The 23,056-nt window shown below is 43.7% G+C and overlaps 1 protein-coding gene across 1 annotated transcript in view; it reads left to right on the forward strand.

Annotated features, from left to right (window-relative positions):
* The first annotated feature begins 815 nt into the window (after positions 1-815).
* The window catches only part of LOC108707916 (leukemia NUP98 fusion partner 1), a 43,109-nt gene continuing 20,868 nt past the window's right edge, over positions 816-23,056 (forward strand). The window contains exons 1-2 of the mRNA XM_018246016.2: positions 816-1,174; positions 19,811-20,071. Of these exons, the coding sequence (XP_018101505.1) occupies positions 1,016-1,174; positions 19,811-20,071 (420 nt within the window). The 5' untranslated portion in view covers positions 816-1,015. The remainder of the gene's footprint in view (positions 1,175-19,810; positions 20,072-23,056) is intronic.

Here is a 23,056-nt window from a genome sequence, read left to right on the forward strand (position 1 = left end):
TCCTCCTCAAAGACATGTTTGTAGGCATGGAGGGTGGGGGAAGCATGCCATTATATATCAGCCATGACATATAAAGAGATGTATCATCAAATGCAAACTTAGTACAGAAGGACTCTTCAGAGAACAGTGCTACATTTTGGGCCCTTGTGCCTAAGCACCCTATTGTACATCAGTCATAGCAAATAAAAAGGTTGATATATAGATAAATACAACCCATAGTGGCAATAATTTAATCAGTATTCTTATACAAACACATCAGTTCTCTTAGGGGTTCATAAATAGGGAACATGCCCTCTTGCACATTGTATGTGCCCATACTCCCGCATTCAGGTATTTGCTGAACTTTGCATCATTATCCAGCAACTGGGACTGCTGGGAGTTGCTTCGCAACAATTATAGAGCTGCAGGAGGGTTATCAGTATGAATAACCCCAATACAGCAATAAAAAAAAAGAAGCTCAGTCGCATTCAGCATGGAGTGCAGGTGCCTGAAGTTTTATTTAGACGCTACCCTCATAATGTTTGTGCCTGTTAAACCTCTGTAACAAGTCTGCCATTGTCAATATGTCCATTCCAATTTTCACAGTTACAGCTTTTTTGTGTGTGTGTGTAAATCATAGCACATACTGTACCCCACAGGCATGTTTGTATCTGCTCAGCTTGACAGTTATTGACACTTAGATGTAGAGGGCAGCGGGGAAGCTGGACCAGGCAGAGCAGATAGCACCCTTTAGGCTGTGTGACTTTGGCATCAATGTAATGGAAAGATTAAAAGACCTCTCCCTGCCCCTCTGATAAATAGATTACAAGGGATTGGCTTATATAAAGACTGTGGCTCTAGCTGTGCGTGTGTGTTTTTTTTTCTTCCTTAAAATCAGCTTAAGAGGGGGTGGTTAGAAATCTAAACCTTTTACTAGCAAACAGATCGACTCTTGCACTGAGCAGGGAAACTTCCCCAACTTCTCCAGTCCTTTCCTATTCCGGCTGAAAAGATTGCGCGCTTGGGCTTGCTGAAAATGGAATACGAAGAGGACGATGATGATATAATGTTTGCTAAATGGATGAGTAGCTTTTGGGGCCACAGTGGGGTGGAGGATGCGGATAGAGATGCTCGGAATCCAAGAAGGCGGCAGTCTCGTGCCCTATCAGAAAGGAGGGCATCCCTTCCTTGCCCGGTAAGTCATATGTAGAGATTTTCCCACGTGTACTTTGTCTTGCGTTATAAAGGTATGCATGCATACAGCGTAGAGTTTAAAGCAGAAATATACATCTAATCACTATGATGAGAAGTACCGTAGAAAATAAGGCTAAAACCATAGAAGAAAAGTTACTTGCAAAGTTGTTTAGATTACTCCCACATGCAACATACCAAAAATTCATTTAACTCTCAACTTCCCATTAAAACTCAGGGGTAGATGCATAGACCCATAAACAAATATTAGCCAAGTCCTGATATCGTTTTTAGTAATTATTCATCCCCTAGCGGAGTTAATGAACATCGCTATCCTGTTCTGGCTACACCTTTATAGGCGCAAAAGAAGCATCATGGGATATAACAACAACTGGGTCAGTGCCCCGGTCTGATGTCATTCCACATTGAACATCTGCAGTTCTTAAGGGATTTTTAGTACTTTAAACAAATTCTGCTGGGGATTCTGTAGTCACAAACAACTTCATGAAATTACGTCCCTGATTTTTCTTGCATATTTGTACCCCAAGAGTGTAGTAATGTACTTTTACCCCCTTAAAGGGCACCTGTTTTTCAAAAATATATTCTGCAACCAAAGGTGCGGGCTAATAGAGCCCGCACTCCGGTTGGGGGTAACAGGAGTTTTTTTTAAATAATTGCCCCCCGCTACAGTTTCTGACAACTCCCAGCATCCTAAATAGACATGTAGTTTAGCCACAGTATGAAGATTATTGTAGCAGGGAAGACAGACAACACTCCATAAAAAAATCCTTTGATTTCACAGACCCCTGCTCTGTCTGACTTGTACTTCTCAATGCTGTATTGTTACTTTATTATCGTTACTATATTATTATATCTGCCTCCCTATCAACTGTATTGCTTGTATGAAAACATAAACACATACAGCATATTTATTCATTAGTAGTTTATTTTTAAAAAAACTATCACAAAGCGAAATTGTATTGCATGTTGCACGCTGCCTGCGGGTTTCAGCATGAGGGACACCACTTTGCACACTTAAAATGGGGCTCAAAGGGCTGCATCTTGCTCAGCAGTGTGGCATAAGGGGGTTCCCTGGAATGCCCCCTATTTTGATCATGCTCTTGCAATGTTACATAAAATATGTTTTATGCCTTCATGTGCAGGTCTAATATGCAAGTGCTTTGACCTCCCTATGTTTGTCTGCCTTCCTATCTTCCCCTGCTGCTTTCTGATATTTTTTACCACTATCCCTAAATTCTTAATCTGAAAACCCAAAGTACTAACCCAATTATCCCCATCACAGAAGCACAGTACAGTGGAGGGGTTGGTACTGGTTTGCCGTGCCAGTAATATCTAGTGCTGGTATCTAAATGTATGAATATAATAAATGACAGTTTAAGAAACTTTAGTGCTGTAGGGATGGGGAACTCACTTGTTTTCGAGACTTTGGTTTTTAATGTGTAAAATAGCCACCCCCAATATTATTTAGCAGGCAGTTTCCCTAGTGTTATAGACACCTAACTGGGTCCTAAAATACAGTTAGGAGGGGTAACTGTTTCCTATTCCTGCTTTAGGCTATGCCCCTTGTTGTTTCTCACAGTGACCAGTAGATGGCATTGTGCTAAAGTCTAAAAGCTTCTGAAGCCATGCTTTCAGTGTCCATTTTGTGCTAGTCCTGGTCTGAGCAAGCAGACAGGACCCCTGTGGAACCTAAACCTAAATAGGGTTTAGTCAGTATAGTTTATCTCTTTAATAGGTCACTCTAGGAGTGACAGATAGTTAGTTTAGTTAGTTGAGCATCTTGAGGCTCCTCCGAGGATTGTAGTGGGATTAAGATCCCGGGTACTAATTGCCCAGAATAGGGACTAAGTGTATAGATTTAGGGTCGAGTTGCTTTTTAGGTTCCACTTAGGGGAAAGGCTGAAAGCTTGGTGTATTTCCTAAAAGCTGCATGTCTTATCTTCTCTATCTGAGGGGACAGATAATGAATGAAAGGGTTGTGAGTATTGCCTATCCATTGTAATGTATGATCCTGAAATGTTCTCTTTATGTACACTCCCCTGCGGATTGTATGTCCAATAAATCTGTTAAATGATTAAGTTATAAGAACCACTGGCACCCTATTATTTGCACCCTGAATACAGTTACAGTTGCACTACACCCTGCCTCCACATCGCTGCGAGGGCTCACTCCCTAAGATTTTAAGGTCTCATCCGGAGCATATATACTGGGAATGGAGCTTATAGTAGAGTAAGGTGCACTCAAATTTACTATAGCGCTACAGTGCCATGTTGTCTTTGTAGTTAAACATTGGCCAGAAAGTGGTTTACCTGTTAGACCCCATCCCATTCCAATCACTTAGGGCCAGCTTCAGTGTTCTTGTCTGCCACTCTATGCCTATCACAAGGGTGTTACCATCTAGCAAACAGACATAAAATCACAACAAAGAACACTTACAGAATATGGGAAAATACCCATTTGGGTACCTATTGCCCTGGCCCTGGCCTGTATGGAGATAATTTGCATTACATCCACTATGTATAGTTGTCTTCTCTGGTGTAATTTGCCTAAAGCTAAGCTTTGCATAGGTAGCCCATATCAACGGCTTTGGGGATTGCTTGGAAGACCAACCTCTGTCATAGAGGGGATTTAAACAGAGTTAATCATTGCAGGGCAGGCCCATTATTTGTGTGGCCCTACAAAGCATTAGTTGTATGCAGAAGGAAAGCAATAAAACTCCATTCACCCAGGGCTATAACTATTGAGGCAGCAGACCCTGTGACTGCTGGCAGAGCCGGATTAAGACTAAACAGGGCCCTAGGCAAGGTAGTAATCCTGGGCCCCCCCCCACCTCGAACCACCTAAAGTTACAGTTGTAAAAGAAGCACTGCTACGCTAGTGCATACCTCCCAACATTTTGTAAATAGAAAGAGGGATAAAAAAAGTTTTGACCAAGCCCATTTTGTGGCCACACCCCCTAATTACCATGTTCATTTTACAAAATTTGGCAGGTTATGAAAGTTTGAACATATTTTTTTCCAGTTATTACAGTTTTGCACAGTCCCACTCCCAAAGACCCTTTACAAATTGCTTTGCCCCCCCCAAATTTTTTTTTGTCTTTTGTTGGGGTTTTTTTTGTTGTTTTTTTTCTCAGTTCTGTCTGCCCTCCTCCCTCACTCCCTGCAACAGTTCAACAGTTCCACACCCAGTCACCCACTGCCCCACAGACCCTTTTCAATTTTACACCCAGATCACTTTCAAATGGCTACAGCACATAGGGTTGCCACCTTTTAATAAAAGTTCCACCTGCCGGTGGAGGGGGCGGAAACAAAGGGGCGGATCACGACTTGAAAGGGGTGGGCTGTGATGTCAAAAGGGGCGGAGCCACTGCGTGTGATTGGCTGGGGAGGATCATGACATCAAGGGGGCGGAGCCTCGGTGCTGCGATTGACAAGAAGCCGGCAAAAAAGTTGAGTTTGGGGGCAGGCCACGGGCTTTTGTTAGGTGTATTACAAATTTACCGGTAAATTTGTAGCCCGGCCTTGGCAGGTGTTTTACCGGCTAGGCCGGTAAAATACCGGCCGGTAGGCAACCCTAACAGCACAGCCTGCCAGCCTGGCCTGGCTGCCCCCTCCTCCCCCCTCACAAGCCAGTCAGACAGTCCCACTCTACAAAAATATACTAAAAGTAATTTAAAAAACAAAATTCAGCCTGCAGCAGGCACTGCTGCACACAGACCGACCAGGTCCAAAAAAATAAATAGGCAGTAAGGCAAAACACAAGTTTAGATAGAACTGAGAGTTCCTAACAAGATGAAGTTCGGTGCCAACTGCAGCTCTCCCTGCACACACCCAGGCTTTTTTTGCTGGTTTTGACGATCCTCCCTCATGTGATGGAATGACGCGGCATGGCCCGATGTCCTTGCGACATCATCAGCCTGTGACGTTAGGGGTGCCTGGAACCCAGAACATTCAGTAGGTGATTTTTTGATTTATTGTGTGCTCTCATTTTAAACTTGAGTGCACATTTTTAAAAACTGTGTGCTCAGGTCAGAATAAATAGAAAATTTAGTGTTTTCACAATTTCACAATTTGTTGTGTGAGCTAGCTTCAAATTTTGTGTGCATGCTCATGAGTGCTTAGAGGGAATATTGCTGAGGACATACGAGTAAACCCACGGTGCATTGGTCACGGTGACTATACCAGGATACAACTGCACTGACGTGGAAATCAGACAACACAATCTTGCCTTTTCTAGGGAAATAGAGTCTAAGATCAACCTGGAAGTGATTTATCTTTCCCAGGTTGAATAATTTGGCACAAACATCAAAAGAAATGGAAGTAGAACAAAAAGGTCATTCACTAAATTAATAGGTTGTGGATTTTTCTTTTTTCTTCCTCTCATGTTTTAGTTCATTTGTGCTTAAATCCTTTATTTTTATTGATACTATTACTAATACAATAATGTAAACCTTATATGCTTACAAACCATGAGAGAATAAAATAGAAGATGAAATAATCAAGAATAAAAGTTGTGAAATTAAATAATGTAAGACTCAGTCATTTATGAATACACATATGGTACAAGTGCAAGGTGTTAAAATTAATGCGAGATTGTTCTCTCTTTGACACTTTCTAGAAGAGGTAATTGCTCCTATACACACTCCTGTGCATGTCTTGCAGTGAGTACAGATACTGACAAAACTGACTCCTCCTGAGAATATTCAGCAAAAAAAGGAAGCTTGTGTGGTTTAGATACTGTAAGTAGGTACTACCATATTGCTTTCACTGAAGAAATCCCATCCATATACTGTGCTTCAACGGCCAAGTTGTCCTGTTATTAATAAAAGTTTTGCAGTCCCTTGCTCTAATTGTAATTTAAGAAGTAATCTCTACAATAAGTGAGACCCGGGTGCTGACAATGATAAGCATTTTTGGAAAAAGTTCAGGAGAACCTGTCCAAGCTGAAAGTCACATCTACTGATACCCATTCTTGGCATGTAAAAAGAGTCAGAGAAGCCTCAGCCGACATAAGGCCACATGAACGGATCAAATATCCAGTGTTGGACTGGGCTGGTGGAACACCGGGAAAAAATGCTCGCTGGGAGGGACAGAGGGAGCCCGGCGGGGGGCCCTGCCACTGGGAGGGGGAGCGGTGGGGCCCCTGCTACTGGGGGGGTTGTGGTGGGGGCCCTGATGTGTCGGCACTGATGGGCTCTGACCCCCCCCCCTCAGTCCAACCCTGGGCCCAGCTCTGCTAGATATAGAGTGCGCTCCTGACCTCCCCCCGCCCGATCACATAAGGAAGCTGATACGCGCAATGAGGGGGAGTATGGACACTGGGGCAGCGTGGGCGTGTCCCTGCTACTGGGGGGGGGGGTGGCAGGGCCTTGACCCCCCCAGTCCGACCCTGACAATATCCAACTGCTTAGAGCAGAGTTTCCGAAAGGGTCATGATTCTGTAAATTTATGTTTAGTTGTTATATTGGTGTGTAGGTGCCATATCACATCATTTTGCAGGATCTTGTGCTTTCAGAAAGAGCTAGCACTGGATGGTAGCGATGTGCGGGTTGTGATTTCCCTCACCCGCACCTGGCCCTAACTCGCCCTCCCTTACCCCGCGCCCGCCCGCATCAGACTTCCGGGTTGCTTTTATAGACCCGCGCCGCCCCGCAGATGACGTCACAAAAGGGGTGGGGCGAACAGGTGCAGCGTCTACAAAAGAATAACCTCGAAGTCGGAAGCCGGCATTTGATGGTGGTGGGCGGGGAGAGCAGGAGAAGAGCTCAACTCACACCTGCCCGCCACCCATGACCCATGCATCCGCCTACACTCACTCCTCTGACACATAGTAACCAGTGACAAATATCATTATTTGGAATGATCATGGCCACAGCTTTTATTAATACATAACAATGCATAACATCAATACAAATGTAATCGTGAATAGTTTTCCATAACATCCATTTATATATAACATTGCAACAATTCCATTAGATAATAACAATAAGTAACCCAAACTTGTCTGCCTGAGCCCATTGTCAGTCTACCCCTTCCAAAGTAACCCAGGATCTCCTCCAGCCGCCCAGTCCCTAGCTGAGAGGATCCCTGCCGCCTCTCCTGGGGCATCCTCTTGCCCCCCTTTAGTACTCCATCTGTTAAACGTGGTCACCCACCTTAAGGGGTTAAACCACCCAATTGACCTGATATGTCCTCCCATAACAGATCACCTCCCCGGTAGACTGACAAAAGGACCCGCCACAGTATGCCGAGCTGGACTCCTTCAGCTCCGCATACAACGCCATGCCCTCCATGCCAATGTAATGGCCTCCTGTAAACTGAAAATAAATAGGTCTAGGCCCAAATCGTTCAAATGTACTCCATCCGGTAAAAAATAACTCCGATCTTTTTCAAGATCCACGTGCCTCACTATTATCCCCCCATTGCCCTGCACAAATTTCGAGACAGCCCTGTTGATCTTAACCCTAGCTCTGTTTACCGCTTGATGCGAATGGGCCCCCCTCCAATGAGCTCTAGGGATGATCTCTGACCATATTAGCACAACCCCAGGAAAAAGGGACCACAACCTGAGACAATCCCTCCTAATGTCCTTTATTAGGAATTTCATGGGACATTGTCCTACATCATTGCCCCCCGCATGTAAGACAATAATGTTAGGTGGGCCGAATTCTTTTGCTTTTTGCACGACCATGGGTACAATTTCCTCCCATTTTAAACCCCTCCTGCTGACCCACCGCAACTGCACCTGTGTTTGTTGAAAACCCAACTGGGCATCTGCCCGATGAAACGTAGCCCGTTGCGCTGCCCAATGTATGTATGAGTGTCCCAGAAGCCACGCCTTGCAGGGCCGGGTACCTGAAAGAGATACAAGTCACTACCGTTTTTTGTTTTTTTTTTTTTTTTTAACGTTCAACTCTATTTGGTCTAATATAAGAACGGAACCTGTTAGACTCCCATCTACCAATCCGTCTAATGACTGCTTCATCCAAACCCCATCGGGCCGCTTCTGTGGCGGCCCCTATTCTAAAAGAATGACTCCCGTATTCGGCCGCCGCTAGTTTTAAGCCGCCCAATGTCCTCCTCAGTACCGCTACAAATTGAAATTTAGATAGGGCCGATCCATCCCGGTGAATGAGAAAAATGCCTGGTTGGTCCCTCCTGACCCTACAGTAATCGTCAAAACATTTCACTGGGCAAGCGTCAAAGCCCCCTACCCCATAAAGCTCCACTAAAAAACCTTTCCCGCTCTTGTCCGTTTTTGCCTCTCGAATCCTAATTGACAAACTCTGTTCTTCCCTCCTTATGTCCTCTCGCAAAACCCCCCCTGCTCCTGCCCTGTTGGAACTCACCAACTCAGATATTCTAAATGCCCCAAAAAAAGCCCATGAAAAAGCCAGTCTGAATAACAACAGCTCAAATGGTGACTGTGCAATGCAACCCAATTGACTAAAAATTCCCTCCAAAATGTTCAAGGTGATGGGCCTCCTAATGTCTGTTGACCTCCTTCCTTTCTTGAACCCCTTAAGCGCTTGTTTGATAGCAAAATCTTTTGTGACATCCGTCCAGCCCCGAAATTTGAAAAGAAAAGCCAAAGCCGATAACTTCCTTTCAATCACACTGACGGACACGTTACTGTCAAAATCTTTTGACAGTTGCCACGCCAGGAGCCCCAGCCTGTCATCACTGTTGTCCAACACCCCCATCTCTTGCTCTAATCGAGCCCAGTCACACCACACTTTATTGTAGCTGCTCCAGGTGCTCGGCGCTAAGGACCTTCGCACCCACTCCATCATACCTGATGCACCAGCTCCCAAATTCGGTCTGGGCATCGCTCTCCCTCCTGCTCCGCCTCGGGCGCCAGCCCCCGAAATCTGATCCACTGTGAGCGAGACAAAGCATCAGCAATATCATTAACTTCACCTGGTATGTGCTTTGCCCTAAAATGTATATTGCATTGCAAACACCGTAGAACCATGTGTCGTAGAAGAGCTAGCACTGGGCGAGAAGAGGAAGTCAAGTTATTGACCGCTGCCACAGCTGCTGTATTGTCCGACCGAAACAGCACAGATCTGTTCGCTAACAATCGACCCCACAGCTCCACCGCCACCAGAATTGGAAAAAGCTCCAAAAGGCCAAATTGCCGGTAAATTTACTGTTTGCCCATTCCAACGGCCATTGTCCCGCACACCATTTCCCTTGGAAATATGCCCCAAAGCCAATTGACCCTGAAGCATCCGTGAATAGGGCAATTTCCGAATTTTCGACTGTGGTTCCCAGCCAATAAGCCTTCCCATTGAAATCTCGAAGAAAATCGCTCCAAACCGCTAAGTCTGCTTTGTGCCCCGAATTGAGCCTAATGAAGTGGTGTGGTTGCGTGACACCTGATGTTGCCAAGGCCAACCCTCTGGAAAAAACCCTCCCCATGGGAATAATTCGGCACGCAAAGTTCAATTTACCCAATAGGGACTGAAGCTGTCTTAGTGTTACCTTTTTTGCCCTCCTTGCATAGCTTATGTCCTCGACCAGCCCGGACACCTTTTCTGCCGGTAACCTACATTCCTGCCGTATGGTATCGATCTCTATCCCCAAAAATTTCAAACATGTTGATGGCCCTTCCGTTTTTTCCTCCGCTAAGGGGACCCCAAACTGTGCTGCCACGTCCTGCAATGTCTGGAGGAGCACTGCGCACAAATTAGACTGAGAAGGGCCCACACAGAGAAAATCATCCAAATAATGAATGACTGACCCCACGCCTGCCTTGGTGCGCACCACCCACTCCAAAAATGTACTGAAGGCTTCGAAGTATGCGCAGGAAATTGAGCACCCCATGGGAAGACTCCTGTCAACATAGTAATGTCCCTCAAAATGGCAGCCCAACTTATGCAGTGACTCAGGATGCACCGGCAATAGCCGGAAGGCAGATTCCACATCGACCTTAGCCAACAAAGCCCCTTTTCCCGCTCGCCTTGCCAGCTGCACTGCCTCGTCAAAAGATGTATAAGACACCCGTACTAAAACCTTATCAATGTCATCGTTGACTGAATCCCCCTTCGGGTAGGAAAGATGGTGTATCAGTCTATACTTTCCTGCCTCTTTCTTTGGCACTAGCCCCAATGGTGATGTCCTAAGATTCGGTAAAGGGGGTTCTTTAAAAGGGCCTGCCATGCGACCCAAATCCACTTCCTTCTTCAATTTTTCCAACACTAACGCTGGATTCTCCCGAGCTGACCTTAAGTTTTTGTTGGCCCCCCCCTTTGCTTTCGTCCCCCCAGGAATCCGGAAGCCCTCAGAAAAACCCCCCCGCAATAGATCTGCTTTTTCACAGTCTGGATATTTATTTAGCCAAGGGACCATCGCCTCTATTCTCACTGGTGTCACTCCCTTTTCCAGGACCCCTCCTGAAATCGCTCCCTTCTCTTTTCCCTTTCTTAAAGCATCTGCTAAGTGGGTGGTTCCCGGCACACAAGGAACATTCATGTCGGAAACGACAGGATGCTCCCCATTTGCAATGGCTGTCGTTAAACAGCCAACACGTTCCTTTTTTGTGTGCTCCAGCAGGGCTGGAAGCCTGCCCGCTGGAGCTGCCCTGAAAGGACTGCTGCCCTGAAGTTCCCTGTGTGCCGTAACCTTGATAGCCTTTATTGTTCATTAACCTCATCCACAACCCAATGTCTCTGTGATCCCAATTCAGATCTTGCCGAATCGACATTCTCTGTCTGAACTGTTCATCATACCGAAGCCAGGCGAGGCCCCCGTACACTCGGTTTGCTTCCCATATGTTATCCAAGTAGCAGAACAATGCCGAACACTGTTCGGGATGTTTTTCACCCACTATACTGGCTAGAATTGAGAACGCCTGCAACCAGTTCCCAAATGTCCTCGGGATGAGTCTAAAGCGCCTCCTGTCCTCATCTTCCTCCTTCCTATGCTCCTTGCCTTTTTCAAATTTGTCAATGTTAAACCTTTCCAGGGGTAGTAACGTGAAAATGTCTACATACTCGCGTTTCCAAATTTTCTCCCGCACCTCTGGTTTCAGGTGCGCCCCCATAGGACCCTCAAAACAAATGTACGCATGCCCCTTGGATGCATCAGACATAGGTATTGGTTTGTCCCCCGATTTTGGTGGTGCTGCTTCCCCCGCTCCCTTTGCCCCTGTTGAGGCTGATATGTTACTCCCACCAGAGCCCGCCACCTGGCCTTTACTGTCCCAATGACCTAAAAGTTGACGCAGCCCTGCCATGAAACCTGCCAACGACTCCCCCCCTAAGTGAGGAGTGCCTGGAATAGTCGTGTCAGTGTCTGCCCTTTGCCCCGTGAGCATACCTTGTCCTGTGGTATTGATGGTATCAGTCCCTGTTGCCGTGTCTGTGCCATCGTCTTGGGTTGTCCGCGGTTGCTGCACATCTCCGTCTCCTCTTCTGTTAACCTGAGATAAAACAAGTGGGGGGGGTACACCTTGGCCTGCAGCGCTAAGAGACACTGCCGCCCTTTCCCTACCCACCGCTGTGGCGCTGGAACTCGCTGACCCTGTTGACCAGACTTGGCACCCTGCCACCGAACCTCTTGCTGGCCCTGCCTGTGGCACTCGTGCTGGCGAAGTCCCTTGTAAGGCTGAACCTCCGCACCAGGCAGCCGTCTGGGGGTCGCCATCCAGCCCCCCCTCCCTCCTGCTCTTCTCAGTTCTGTGCCAATACTAATGTTCATTGCCTGGGCCCCCCCAACAAACCCCCCCCTCTGATTTTCAATTTGGGCCTCCCCAAAAAATGAGCGCACCCCCTGCTCACTTGGTACGTTCCATCTGCCGGTTTCCTGCCTTTGCGCATGCTCCCTTCCTATGCCGGCAATTACCGCATCTCCCTCATTACTCGCCTGACCGCCGATGCGAACGGACGTCTCCCTCTCCTCCTCTGTAAGTTGCTGGGGCTGGAACTCCACACCTAGCTGGGGATGCCGGCTGTCTCCTCCGTCGCTGTCGCGGGTTGCTCCGCTCCCTCTTTGGCTTGGCTGACGGCTTCTCCTGCTGCCCCTCTGCGCCGTGGATGGACCAGCATTGGGGGTGTTGCGCCGCTCCTCCGTCAGGCGGCTCTCTCGGCCGGTTGTTCCGGTCCGCCCGCTCCCCTTACCACGGGCGGTCCCTGCCTGCGGGCTCCTCGACGGGACCCTCCGGCGCTGGGTTGGAGGTGATGGGCTGAGCCGGGTCGGCGGCCTGGATATGCGGGTCCTCATACCCGATGTCGGTGGCTGCTGCGGCTGTTCCTCTGGCAGAAGCTGCCGAAGCCAGTCGTCTCCCCTGCGCTCTGCCTCTGCCCTGATGCGAGCCAAGAGGGCATCCATATTGTCTGCCATCTGAGGTAGGTAAGTGAACTTTCTCCTCACTGTGCACTCTTACAACCTTCTTCCTTGCTGGCCACATAAAATGGTGGTTAGCCCAGCCTACCAAGCTCCTTTTGTTTCCCTCTCTCTGGCTGTTGCTATGCCCCTTCCCCCCCTTTTTCCCTCCAATCTCTGCCAATCACCCGCTGGCATGCAGAGCTGGGTCATGCAGCCCCTCCTCTGACTTCGCTGCTATGGGGCTCTCATGAAGAAGAGTGCGACCTGCCCGACCCGCGGGTCCCACGGGTATCAGGCTGGCCCGCACATCACTACTGGATGAAACTGCTTTCTGGAGATACAGGCTATTGTTTCTCCAATTTAAAGGAACAGTAACTTCAAAAAATGAAAGTGTTTTAAAGTAATACAAATATAATACAGTGTTGCCCTGCACTGGTAAAACTGGTTGGTTTGCCTCAGAAACAATACTATTGTTTATATAAACAAACTGCTGTGTAGCAATGGGGAAAGACATTCAAAGAAGAAAAGGCTCAGGTTACACAGCAGATAACAGATAAGCTCTTTAGAACATAATGGTGTTATCTATTATCCACTATTTTTTTATATGAACTATAGTAGTGTTTCTGAAGCAAGCAGATCAGTTTTACCAGTGCAGGGCAACATAACATGATATTTTCATTACTTTAAAACACTTTAATTTTTTGGTGTTTATGTCCTTTAATAATGTAACTGATGGAGTCACAGTGGGTCTTGGATTTTTACTAATGAGTGCTATTCTCATACCTAATAGGGAGCTGTTATCTTGTGTCAGGGAGCTACTATACTTTTACCTTGTACTTGTTATGTTGTTGTACTTGTTATGTTGTTGGGCTGCTGGGGGGAAAGGGAAGGGGTGATATCACTCCAACTTGCAGTACAGTACTCAGTGAGGCAACTTTGGGCGACTATAGAAAACGCATCGCCGCGTGTGCATTAGTGCAGGCGAATTTGTCGCCTGCCAATTAGTCGCCAGGCCACAAAATCGCCCTGAATCTCCTCGTGTGGCCTTACCCTACAGAGTGACTGAAGTTGATCAGAGCACAAGTCACGTGACTGAGGACACATGGGGAAATAATAATATGTCTAGCTACATGTCAGATTTTGATATTACATATAAAAAAAATTCTGCTCTTTTGAAAAAGGTATTTCAGTGAAGGATTTCTGTTGGAGCAGCACTATTAACTGATATGTTTTGAATAAAACATGTTTTTCCCATGATAGAATTGCTCGAACCTTTTTATTATAGGCCTTAATTACTATTGTCTATTGTAAAACATAATTTTACTTTAATAAAGGGGGTGATGGAGACCCACCCTAAACAACAAGGCAACCCAGTATTGAGACCCAATCCATTGGTTAAGAATCACTGGCTAAGCTTTAGATTTACAGGAGGAAGAGATCAGATTGAGGCATTACTGACATATTTAATGTATTGTGTGAGTGGGCAAACTCTTAATATATATATATCCATACTAAACTCACAAGAGATTTTAGGGTATGTCTGGTTTTCTCCATTGTGCTCCCTATATTAATATCATCACCTTTCTAGATTTTAATTTGATACCTGTATAGGTGCAAAGTACATCAATTACATTCATTTAAGGTATGACCTATTTACCACCCAATGTGAATGGGTGAAGCTGTTGATGTCTCTCCCTGGAGCAGGTACAGGCTAGAGGTCAATAAATGCTTCTCATGGCACGGAGAACACCCGGAGTGGAAAATAATCTGAGCATTTTATGAGTTTAGTGCGTATGATACACAGTAGCTTTGCCTTTGACACATTCCCATAGTGTGATGAATGTGCTGCTATCAACAAGCACTTCTGTAATCTTCTCCTGAAAGGCTTTGCCTGTGTCAGTTCTATTAAGCTGTCGTGTATCCCAGATCTTGTAACAGAATGCCATGTCCTGGGCCTTCTAAATCCTTCTGTATAAAAATTACATATAGTAATATTTTTATCACTGTACTTGGGTAAGAGGATAATCTGTAAATCTTGCGGTGCTCCACTTACAAACAATGACGATGAGATAAAAATTCATTCTCTCACCAGTTCTGGGTTTCTAGGGCAAACTGCCAGTTGACTCAATGCCGCAACTAAACTGTATAGGAAAAACCCTGTTGCGACAGTCTGAAATATGCTGTGCATGTACTTTTAGCCTGTACCTGCTGTTTTTAGATGTGATTCACAAAAAGATGAAGAACTGGAAACACCTGAAAACACAATGAGATTGTGGTCTTCACAATAAAGGTGTTGGCAGACTAAAACTCATTAAGTCAACAGTTCTTCATCTTCATATGGATTTTGGGTTCTAGAGCACACAGATGGGGAGTGCAGGAAAGCTGTGCTGAAGAAGTTCAGGAACAATTCCAAATGCTTATTCTATGGAGTTGCAACCTTTGTTCAGGACCATCTTCAGCTAACAGCAACATTACAAATATGGGAAATATCCATAGCCTCAGTAATATGTGGGACAACAAATTAGATTTATTCCAAAACTCACCCTTTAACCTAGAACAATGGGTCTCTGTTCTGTTATGTTGGTGCCTAATTCGACAAGGTGCCCCAGGCTAGATGGAGCGGCAACGTTTCGGGCCTCCACTGGGCACTTTATCAAGCCAAGGCTTGATAAAGGGCCCAGTGGAGGCCCTAAACGTTGCCGCTTTGTTTGTGAGCTGAATAAATACTGATCACTTAATCAATTGCAACAGTTGTGCCGCAGGTCTCTTGCTTTGTGATATTTAATTTTGGGCCTTGGGCAGTATTGGGCCCGATACCTGAAGGCACCTGACACCAATCTGGTGATACAGACCTGGAATAGCACTCCAGTTTTGGGATTCCAGGCTAGATGGAGCTGACACTGGAGTCACCTCCAGGAAATGAAGCTCCACGACATAACTAGCGAGCCAGTAGAATAGGGAAACTTAATTGGCAGTAATGCTCAACCTAAAGTCTCTTAATGACATGACCAGCTTTAATTTTTATAAGCTGCATATATATAGTATAGCTCCTATGCACATAGGATTATATTTAATAAGACACTGACCTTAGGAAACACTTACTCCAGTTATGTAACAACTAATAACCAATCAATAGCATGGCTGTTATTACAAAGGGAGATTAATGGGGGGCTTAGTTGAGTTCTTTGAAATCTTCCATGTAGCCACTAACATAATACATTGTTCAGTATATAAATTTTAGATTCTAGCGTAATATAATTTGATTATAATATAATGTTCTCTTCTGATTTAAAATCTCTAAGCCAACATTAATTCTCTCCAGTTCGATAAAGCTTGAAAGAATTGATACTATAGATTAGCATAAAGGAAAGTGATTTAGTAACGACACAGACTTTTTATCTTTTATTTGGCGAAATCATTTATTTCTTTGATGTACCAAAGACCACAGTGTGATTCATGTTCTATGTCAGTGCTGTCCAACTTTCTGGCCTACATGGCGGATGGCCCGAAAATGAAAGCCAGTGTTAACCAATTCTTGTTTTTAAACCACACCCATGTTACCACAAGACCATGTCCACATTAATTTTGGTAGCACACCAAAAAACCAAATGGTTGGTGCTCACTGCAGGGCAGATTATGGCACACACAAGAAGCATAGGACAGGCAGAGTATGGAACACACAGGCAGCATAGGACAGGCAGAGTATGGCATACACACAGGGGCTATCCTGATAATTTTGACCTTCATTTGCCGCCCCCACCCCTCCCCACGGCACTCACCTCTTCAGCAACAGAGGGGGTTGGGGGTGGTCCACGTCCCGCTGGAAGGGTTGGGGGCTGTCCACATGACTAGTGCAGAGAGGACAATTGCACTCTCTGCACTAGAAGAGCCGGATTTCTGATTTGAAAAGCAGAAATTTGGCTTTAAGTTACCAGGCACAACCAGGAGCTTAGTTACCTGGCAACCAGGGGGCGCTGTCGCATGAGGCGAGTGCCTCAACTCGCCTAATTGGTGGAGCACTCTTGCACACACAGGGAGCATAGGACAGGCAGAATATGGCACACACAGGGAGCATAGGACTGGCACATACAGGGAGCACATGGCAGACAGTATGCCACACACAGGTAGCATAGGGCAGGCAGAGTATGGCACACACAGTGAGCATAGGGCAGGCCGAGTATGGTGCACACAAGAAGCATAGGATAGGAGTATGGCATACACAGTGAACGTAGGACAGGCAGAGTACGGCATACACAAGAAGCATAGGACAGGCAGTGTATGGCACACAGAGAGCATAGGGCAGACAGAATACAGAGTCAGGGTAGCCTATCAGGACCACTACAGTGACACAATGCTGGTGCCCCTCCAGCAGTTTGTGTGAGCTGTGTACGATTAACAATGTGGGCATTTTCAGTCTGGGTCTGAGATGTGAACAGTACAGGCCTTTAGGGGTGTAAACAATAGAGGTGTCACAGGTGTGAACAATACAGGATTTTATAGTCTGAATCTGAGGTGTAATCGATGCAGGGGCCAGTTAATCTCAGCATTGATACATTTTAAATCTTACACAAGGTAAGCAGTCACAGCAGGCAGACTTTTATGTGGGGGCCACACAAGGGGGGCTACCAGTTGGACAGCCCTGTTCTATTTGATGAGCTCCTAGTGATTACATTGCAGCACAAATCTGCCCTTATTCTTCGCTGTTAGAACACTGATGCCTGACTAATCTGCAGTTATCTCTTAAACTGATGTATTTAGGCTAAACATGGGCATTTCCCGCTTATATTTTAGAATACAGGATTACAGGAGGTGTGTCCAATCAGAAATAGTATTGAGTTTGGCACACAGAGACAGTGGCGTAATGAAGTTGCGATGGCCCCCCCCTGCAAAAAACTTCAGAGGGGCTCCCATACCGCACCTTCAGACTGACGCACCCTCCCTACACCTGTCCACCCAATCATGTCCCCACTCCCCCGGCCACTCATTTCGAAAAAGGTAAACAAGCGGATGGGGATGGCCCCAGCCCCCCCCCCCCCAGCAGGGTCTGCTTCCTCTATAGTTACACCAGTGCACTGAGATGTATATTTCCAACCCTGCACTGAGGCACTTATACCACATTTCATGTAAACTCAATGCAAGGCACAAATCAGAATTTCTATTGCATTACTCGAATGATTCAAAGTAAAAACCGTCGACTATTCGACCATTCGATAGTCGAAGTACTGTCTCTTTAAAAAATACTTCGACCCCCTAGTTCGCCACCTAAAACCTACCGAGGCCAATGTTAGCTTATGGGGAAGGTCCCCATAGGCTTCCTAACAATTTTCTGATCGAAGGATAATCCTTTGATCGATGGATTAAAATCCTTCTAATCTTTCGATTCGAAGGATTTAATCGTTCGATCGAACGATTATTCCTTCGATCGTAGGAATAGCGCTAAAGCCTTCGACTTCGATATTCAAAGTCGAAGGATTTATATTCGGCAGTCGAATATCGAGGGTTAATTAACCCTCGATATTCGACCCTATGTAAATCTGCCCCTTAGCCATTAGAAAAATGGTCACAAAAAGAAAATAGAAAGTAACTGAAAAAAAAGTCCCTATTTCTGGTGAACTATCTGAAAACAATTGAACTGAAAAAAAGTGTTGAAAGGTGAAAAATCGCATTGGCATGACATATGCCAAGACAGTCAAGCAGTATAATCAACCATACATGAGTATGTATAGCCAGATTCAGAACTCATGGTGCACGGCCTACAGCAGACATTCTTTGATCAAGTTCTAATCCACTTATTCAGGTAGGATGGAAAGTGATAAGGAGGCTTAATGAGCCGCCTTTTAACATTTAATCTGAAGCTACCGAGGACAAACTCTGTATTATAGCTAATAGATATGTAGTTATCAAACTGGAGACTTTATAAATCATTATTCTGTTACTCCATCTTCTTTCAACAGTCTGTCCACCTGTAGCCTACTCCTTTTCTACCCTTGAGTGAATTTATATATATATATCTCCAAATATACATTTACACCATCTGCCCATGCTTACTTGATGAAGCTCTATGGTCTACAGTAAATGGTTTCCTAGAGCTAATGGCTCTCAACCGCTACAATATTTGTCTTCCATTGTCTTATTTAGCCTTTGGCCTAAAACTAACATAAAACAGTTTCTGCCTCTATTCTTTAACAGACAAAGGGCTCATTTATAAACTTTGTGCAAGGCAGATTGGTTCACACAGTGAATATATTTGCCCTGCGCATGGCTATATTTATAAAGCTGAATAAGTGTGGTGCAAACAGAATTGACAATATTTATGCGCACATTCTGCGACTGAATTACACGACAACTTTGGTGGCGGACACATTATTCGCAAAACTTTTTTGCAAATTGCGAATTTAAGTTACTGTCAAGACTATTTTCGCTCAAAACAACCTCACACAGTGGGTGCACTCACGCAAACACCCATCTCATTTGCGAGCCATTTACGAAAAAGTATTCTTAAAGTGGACCTGTCACCCAGACACAAAAATCTGTATAATAAAAGTCCTTTTCAAATTAAACATGAAATCCAATTTTTATTTTTTATTTAAGCATTCATAGCTGTTGTAAGCTCATTTAAAAATCTCAGCTGTCAATCAAATATTGTCTGCCCCTCCTCTATGCCCGTGGCATAGAGGCGGGGCAGACAATTACTTTCACTTTCAATTCAGCACTTCTTAGATGTCACTGCTCTCCCCACATTCCCCCAGTTCTCTTTACCATATAACTGTGTGGTCAGGGCATGGGGATGGACATCGGGTCCCCCATTCTGGTGCACAAACAAGATTCTGAGATGATACAAGGCTTGTCTTAATAACAGTGTCCACAAAATGGCTGCTCCCTGCTTGCTATAATTTTGAAATCCCAGACTGAAGGAAACAAAATTCAAATAATTTATATAGTGTAGTTAAAGTTCATTTTCCTTGACTAATATGATAAAATAGGATTTTGAATAATTTTTTTGGGTGACGGGTCCCCTTTAATGCGAATACGCAAAAGCCGGAAAGACGGGAACAGCAGTGCAATTTTTTAGCGTTCAGGAAAAAACATGGGCAATACAACCATTTTCAAATAAATACTGGTATGTGATGCGTGAACTTTATAAATGACCTCCAAGAAGCTTTGAGAAAATGCAAATACTTTTCAATAATAACAATAATACTATACATTATTGACACAAATATTCTTTTAATTCTGTGCAACATCTTTGTCAGTCTTACAGCTCTAAGTCAATTTTATTCTCATTTTAGGCTCAACTTTCTGCAATGCGCGCTACAAGGTTTCACTCTTCTACCAAAGCCCCGTCTCCAGTCTACTTGAAAGGGTGCAAGGACATTCGAGAAGATCACGACAGAAACCACAACAGCCACATGAAAATAAGTAAAGTGTCTTCCATTGACGGATCACTTCCAGATAGCAAAGAACAAAAAAAGAGATCAAATTCTATACAAGAGTTCTCAGAAACATTTGAGAAACAGCTGCGTTTCAAAAGTACACGCTCCACGTCTTTGGTAAGTCATGCCAGGATCAAAAATGATCTTATATTGGTAACACAAAAGAACTATGTATAGATAGATATCTTCAACCTCAACAAAGCACTCTCAGTTGCATTCTGAAACCTTTTATCAACATAGTGAAAGAAGCAGCAACACGTTTCATATCTACACACATTTCTGTTCTTCGGCTACATACAGGGGCACATTTACATAGGGTCGAATATCGAGGGTTAATTAACCATCGATATTCGACTGTCGAAGTTAAATCCTTCGACTTCGAATATCGAAGTCGAAGGATATAACGCAATTCATTCGATCGAACGATCGAAGGAAAATTTGTTCGATCGAACGATTAAATCCTTCGAATCGAACGATCGAACGATTTTTCTTCGACCAAAAAAAGCTTAGAAAGCCTAACATTGAGGTCCGGTAGATTTTAGGTGGCGAAGTAGGGGTCGAAGTTTTTTTTAAAGAGACAGTACTTCGACTATCGAATGTTCGAATAGTCGAACGATTTTTAGTTTGAATCGTTCCATTCGAAGTCGTAGTCGAAGGTCGAAGTAGCCAATTCGATGGTCGAAGTAGCCAAAAAAAAATTCGAAATTCTAAGTTTTTTTTATTCTATTCCTTCATTTGAGCTAAGTAAATGTGCCCCACAGTGTAATGATGTGACCTCAGTAGCTACTGATCATCATTATCATCATCATCATCATTATACTGCCTGGCCTTGTTGAGGATGAAAAGACCAGTATTTAATGTGCTCCTGAGTCAAATTTTTCTTCTTTATTATAGCCAGCTAACTCATGCTTTGTATCAGTAACCAAATGCCCCACGTATTGAAATGTAGATGAGCATGGATAAAGCTGAGAATTACTACAGGCATGGGGGCTGTTATCCAGAATGCCCGAGACCTGGAGTTTTCGGAATAATGAATCTTTCAATAATTTAGCTCTCTATACCTTAAGGGGCAGATTTATCAAGGGTCGAAGTGAATTCAAGGGAATTTTCAAAGTTAAAATTTTTTCGAAATTCAAAGTAATTTTTTGGATACTTCGACCATCGAATAGGATACTACGACTTCGGACACATGGTGGAAAACGTTGGACGTGCATCAGATCCTAAGAGCTGGGAGGCATAGGTGCTGACTGAGAAATCTAATTAAAGTGCTATGTTAGCCTATGGGGACAATATAATGCATTTTTCTACGTTTTTTGTAGTCGAAGTAAAATCGTTCGATCGATCGCTGAAATCGTTCGATCAAACGATTTTACTTCGACCGCAAAAAGGTCAAATTCAGTAAAAAAAACTTTGACTTCGATATTCGAAGTCGAAGTATAGCCATTCGATGGTTGAATTTCGAAGTATATTTCACTTTGAAATTCGATAAATTTGCCCCTTAGTCTACTACACAATTCTATAATTAAACCCAATGGGATGGTTTTGCTTCCAGTAACAATGAGTTATATGTTAGTTGGGAATAAAAGTAAGGTACTGTTTCATTACAACACAAAAAAAGGAAATCGTTTTTAAAAATTTCGCTTAAAATTAAATCTACGAGAGATGGCCCTTCCCAGAGCTTTCTGGATAATGGGGTTTTCGGATAATGGATCCTATACCTGTATATGCATACACATCAAACTACTCATTTGAAGTGTGAAAATAGACTGATTTAAGTGTTTTATTATAACATTCTTTAAATGGTACAGGCCTTCAGTCTGGCTTTGCAGATTAATGTACAGTATACATGGAAGATAGCATTGTGGCCTATATTCAAGTGTATTTATAATGAATAGAAGAAAAGTGCACACTTTCTAACTTCTTGCAGTGATGAAATTGGGATCCAATTTTGCCATGAGCCAAAACACATATTTTCGGTTAGAAAAATACTAAAGAGGACAACATTCAATCAAAATTATTTTGTGTATATATATATATATATATATATATATATATATATATATATATATATATATATATATATATATATATATATATATATATATATATATATATATATATATATATATATATATATAAATTCAAAGTCCTAGCGTCCATCCATTAGTAACTTCAAAAATATATCATGTACCTGGGTGCTACCTTAAAAAAAGCTGCATTATCCATTTTCCACGAAAAAAGGTGCACACCAGGATTTTTCAGTTAAAACTTCATGTTTAGTAAATAGATTAAAAAAGGAACCGGCCAACATTTCAATCTATCTCTAAGACCTTTATCAAGACATATATATATATATATATATATATATTTATATATGTGTTTATCAAGGGTATACTGTACATCCTAAAGCATGTTTTGCAAGTAATAACAGATTGCAGTATAATTCAGCTTGCAGTTTGTCCTCTTTACTGTTTTGTTTTTTTTTGGTGTTGTGTGCTGTGATTGTTTTGCACTAATAAAAGCTTGAGCTGCTTTACATATCACGTATCCTCAAAGTACTAAGGGGTCCGTTTACTAAAGTGCGTTAAAAATATTCGCACAATATATAGACAGAATTTTCGCCAAATATGTTATCGCCAGTTTACTAACCTGCGGTAAATATAAATTTGCGAATTTTCTTGTGCAAGAATAATTGTTCGCCAGTTATCGCATTCGCTGAAAATAACGCTACGTACACATTAACGCATGGTTTACTAAACAGCGAAATGTGCTAAAGACAAAATTAACGCCAGAATATTCGCAAACTTTTACCGCCACCTATGTAGTGGCGTAAAAGTATTTTTTTCGCCAGAAAATTCTCAAGGGGCAGGAAATATCCCATAATACTATTTTTTTTTACTCATCATTCTTTGCTGACAGGAGAGACAGATCTTTTTGGCTTCTGCTTCTATCTGTTGCAACAGCAGCAGTTTCAGCTCAGAGTCGTATTATTGGCAGCGGCATCACAGTCCAAGGATTCGTCAGTCTCTACACTTTTTTGGTTTCATTGTGATTGGCTACATTAAACTGTGCATTTCTATGAAGCAAAGAGATTGACTGGTA

Source organism: Xenopus laevis, chromosome 2L, assembly GCF_017654675.1.
Source record: "Xenopus laevis strain J_2021 chromosome 2L, Xenopus_laevis_v10.1, whole genome shotgun sequence".
In the NCBI taxonomy this organism is placed as follows: domain Eukaryota; kingdom Metazoa; phylum Chordata; class Amphibia; order Anura; family Pipidae; genus Xenopus; species Xenopus laevis.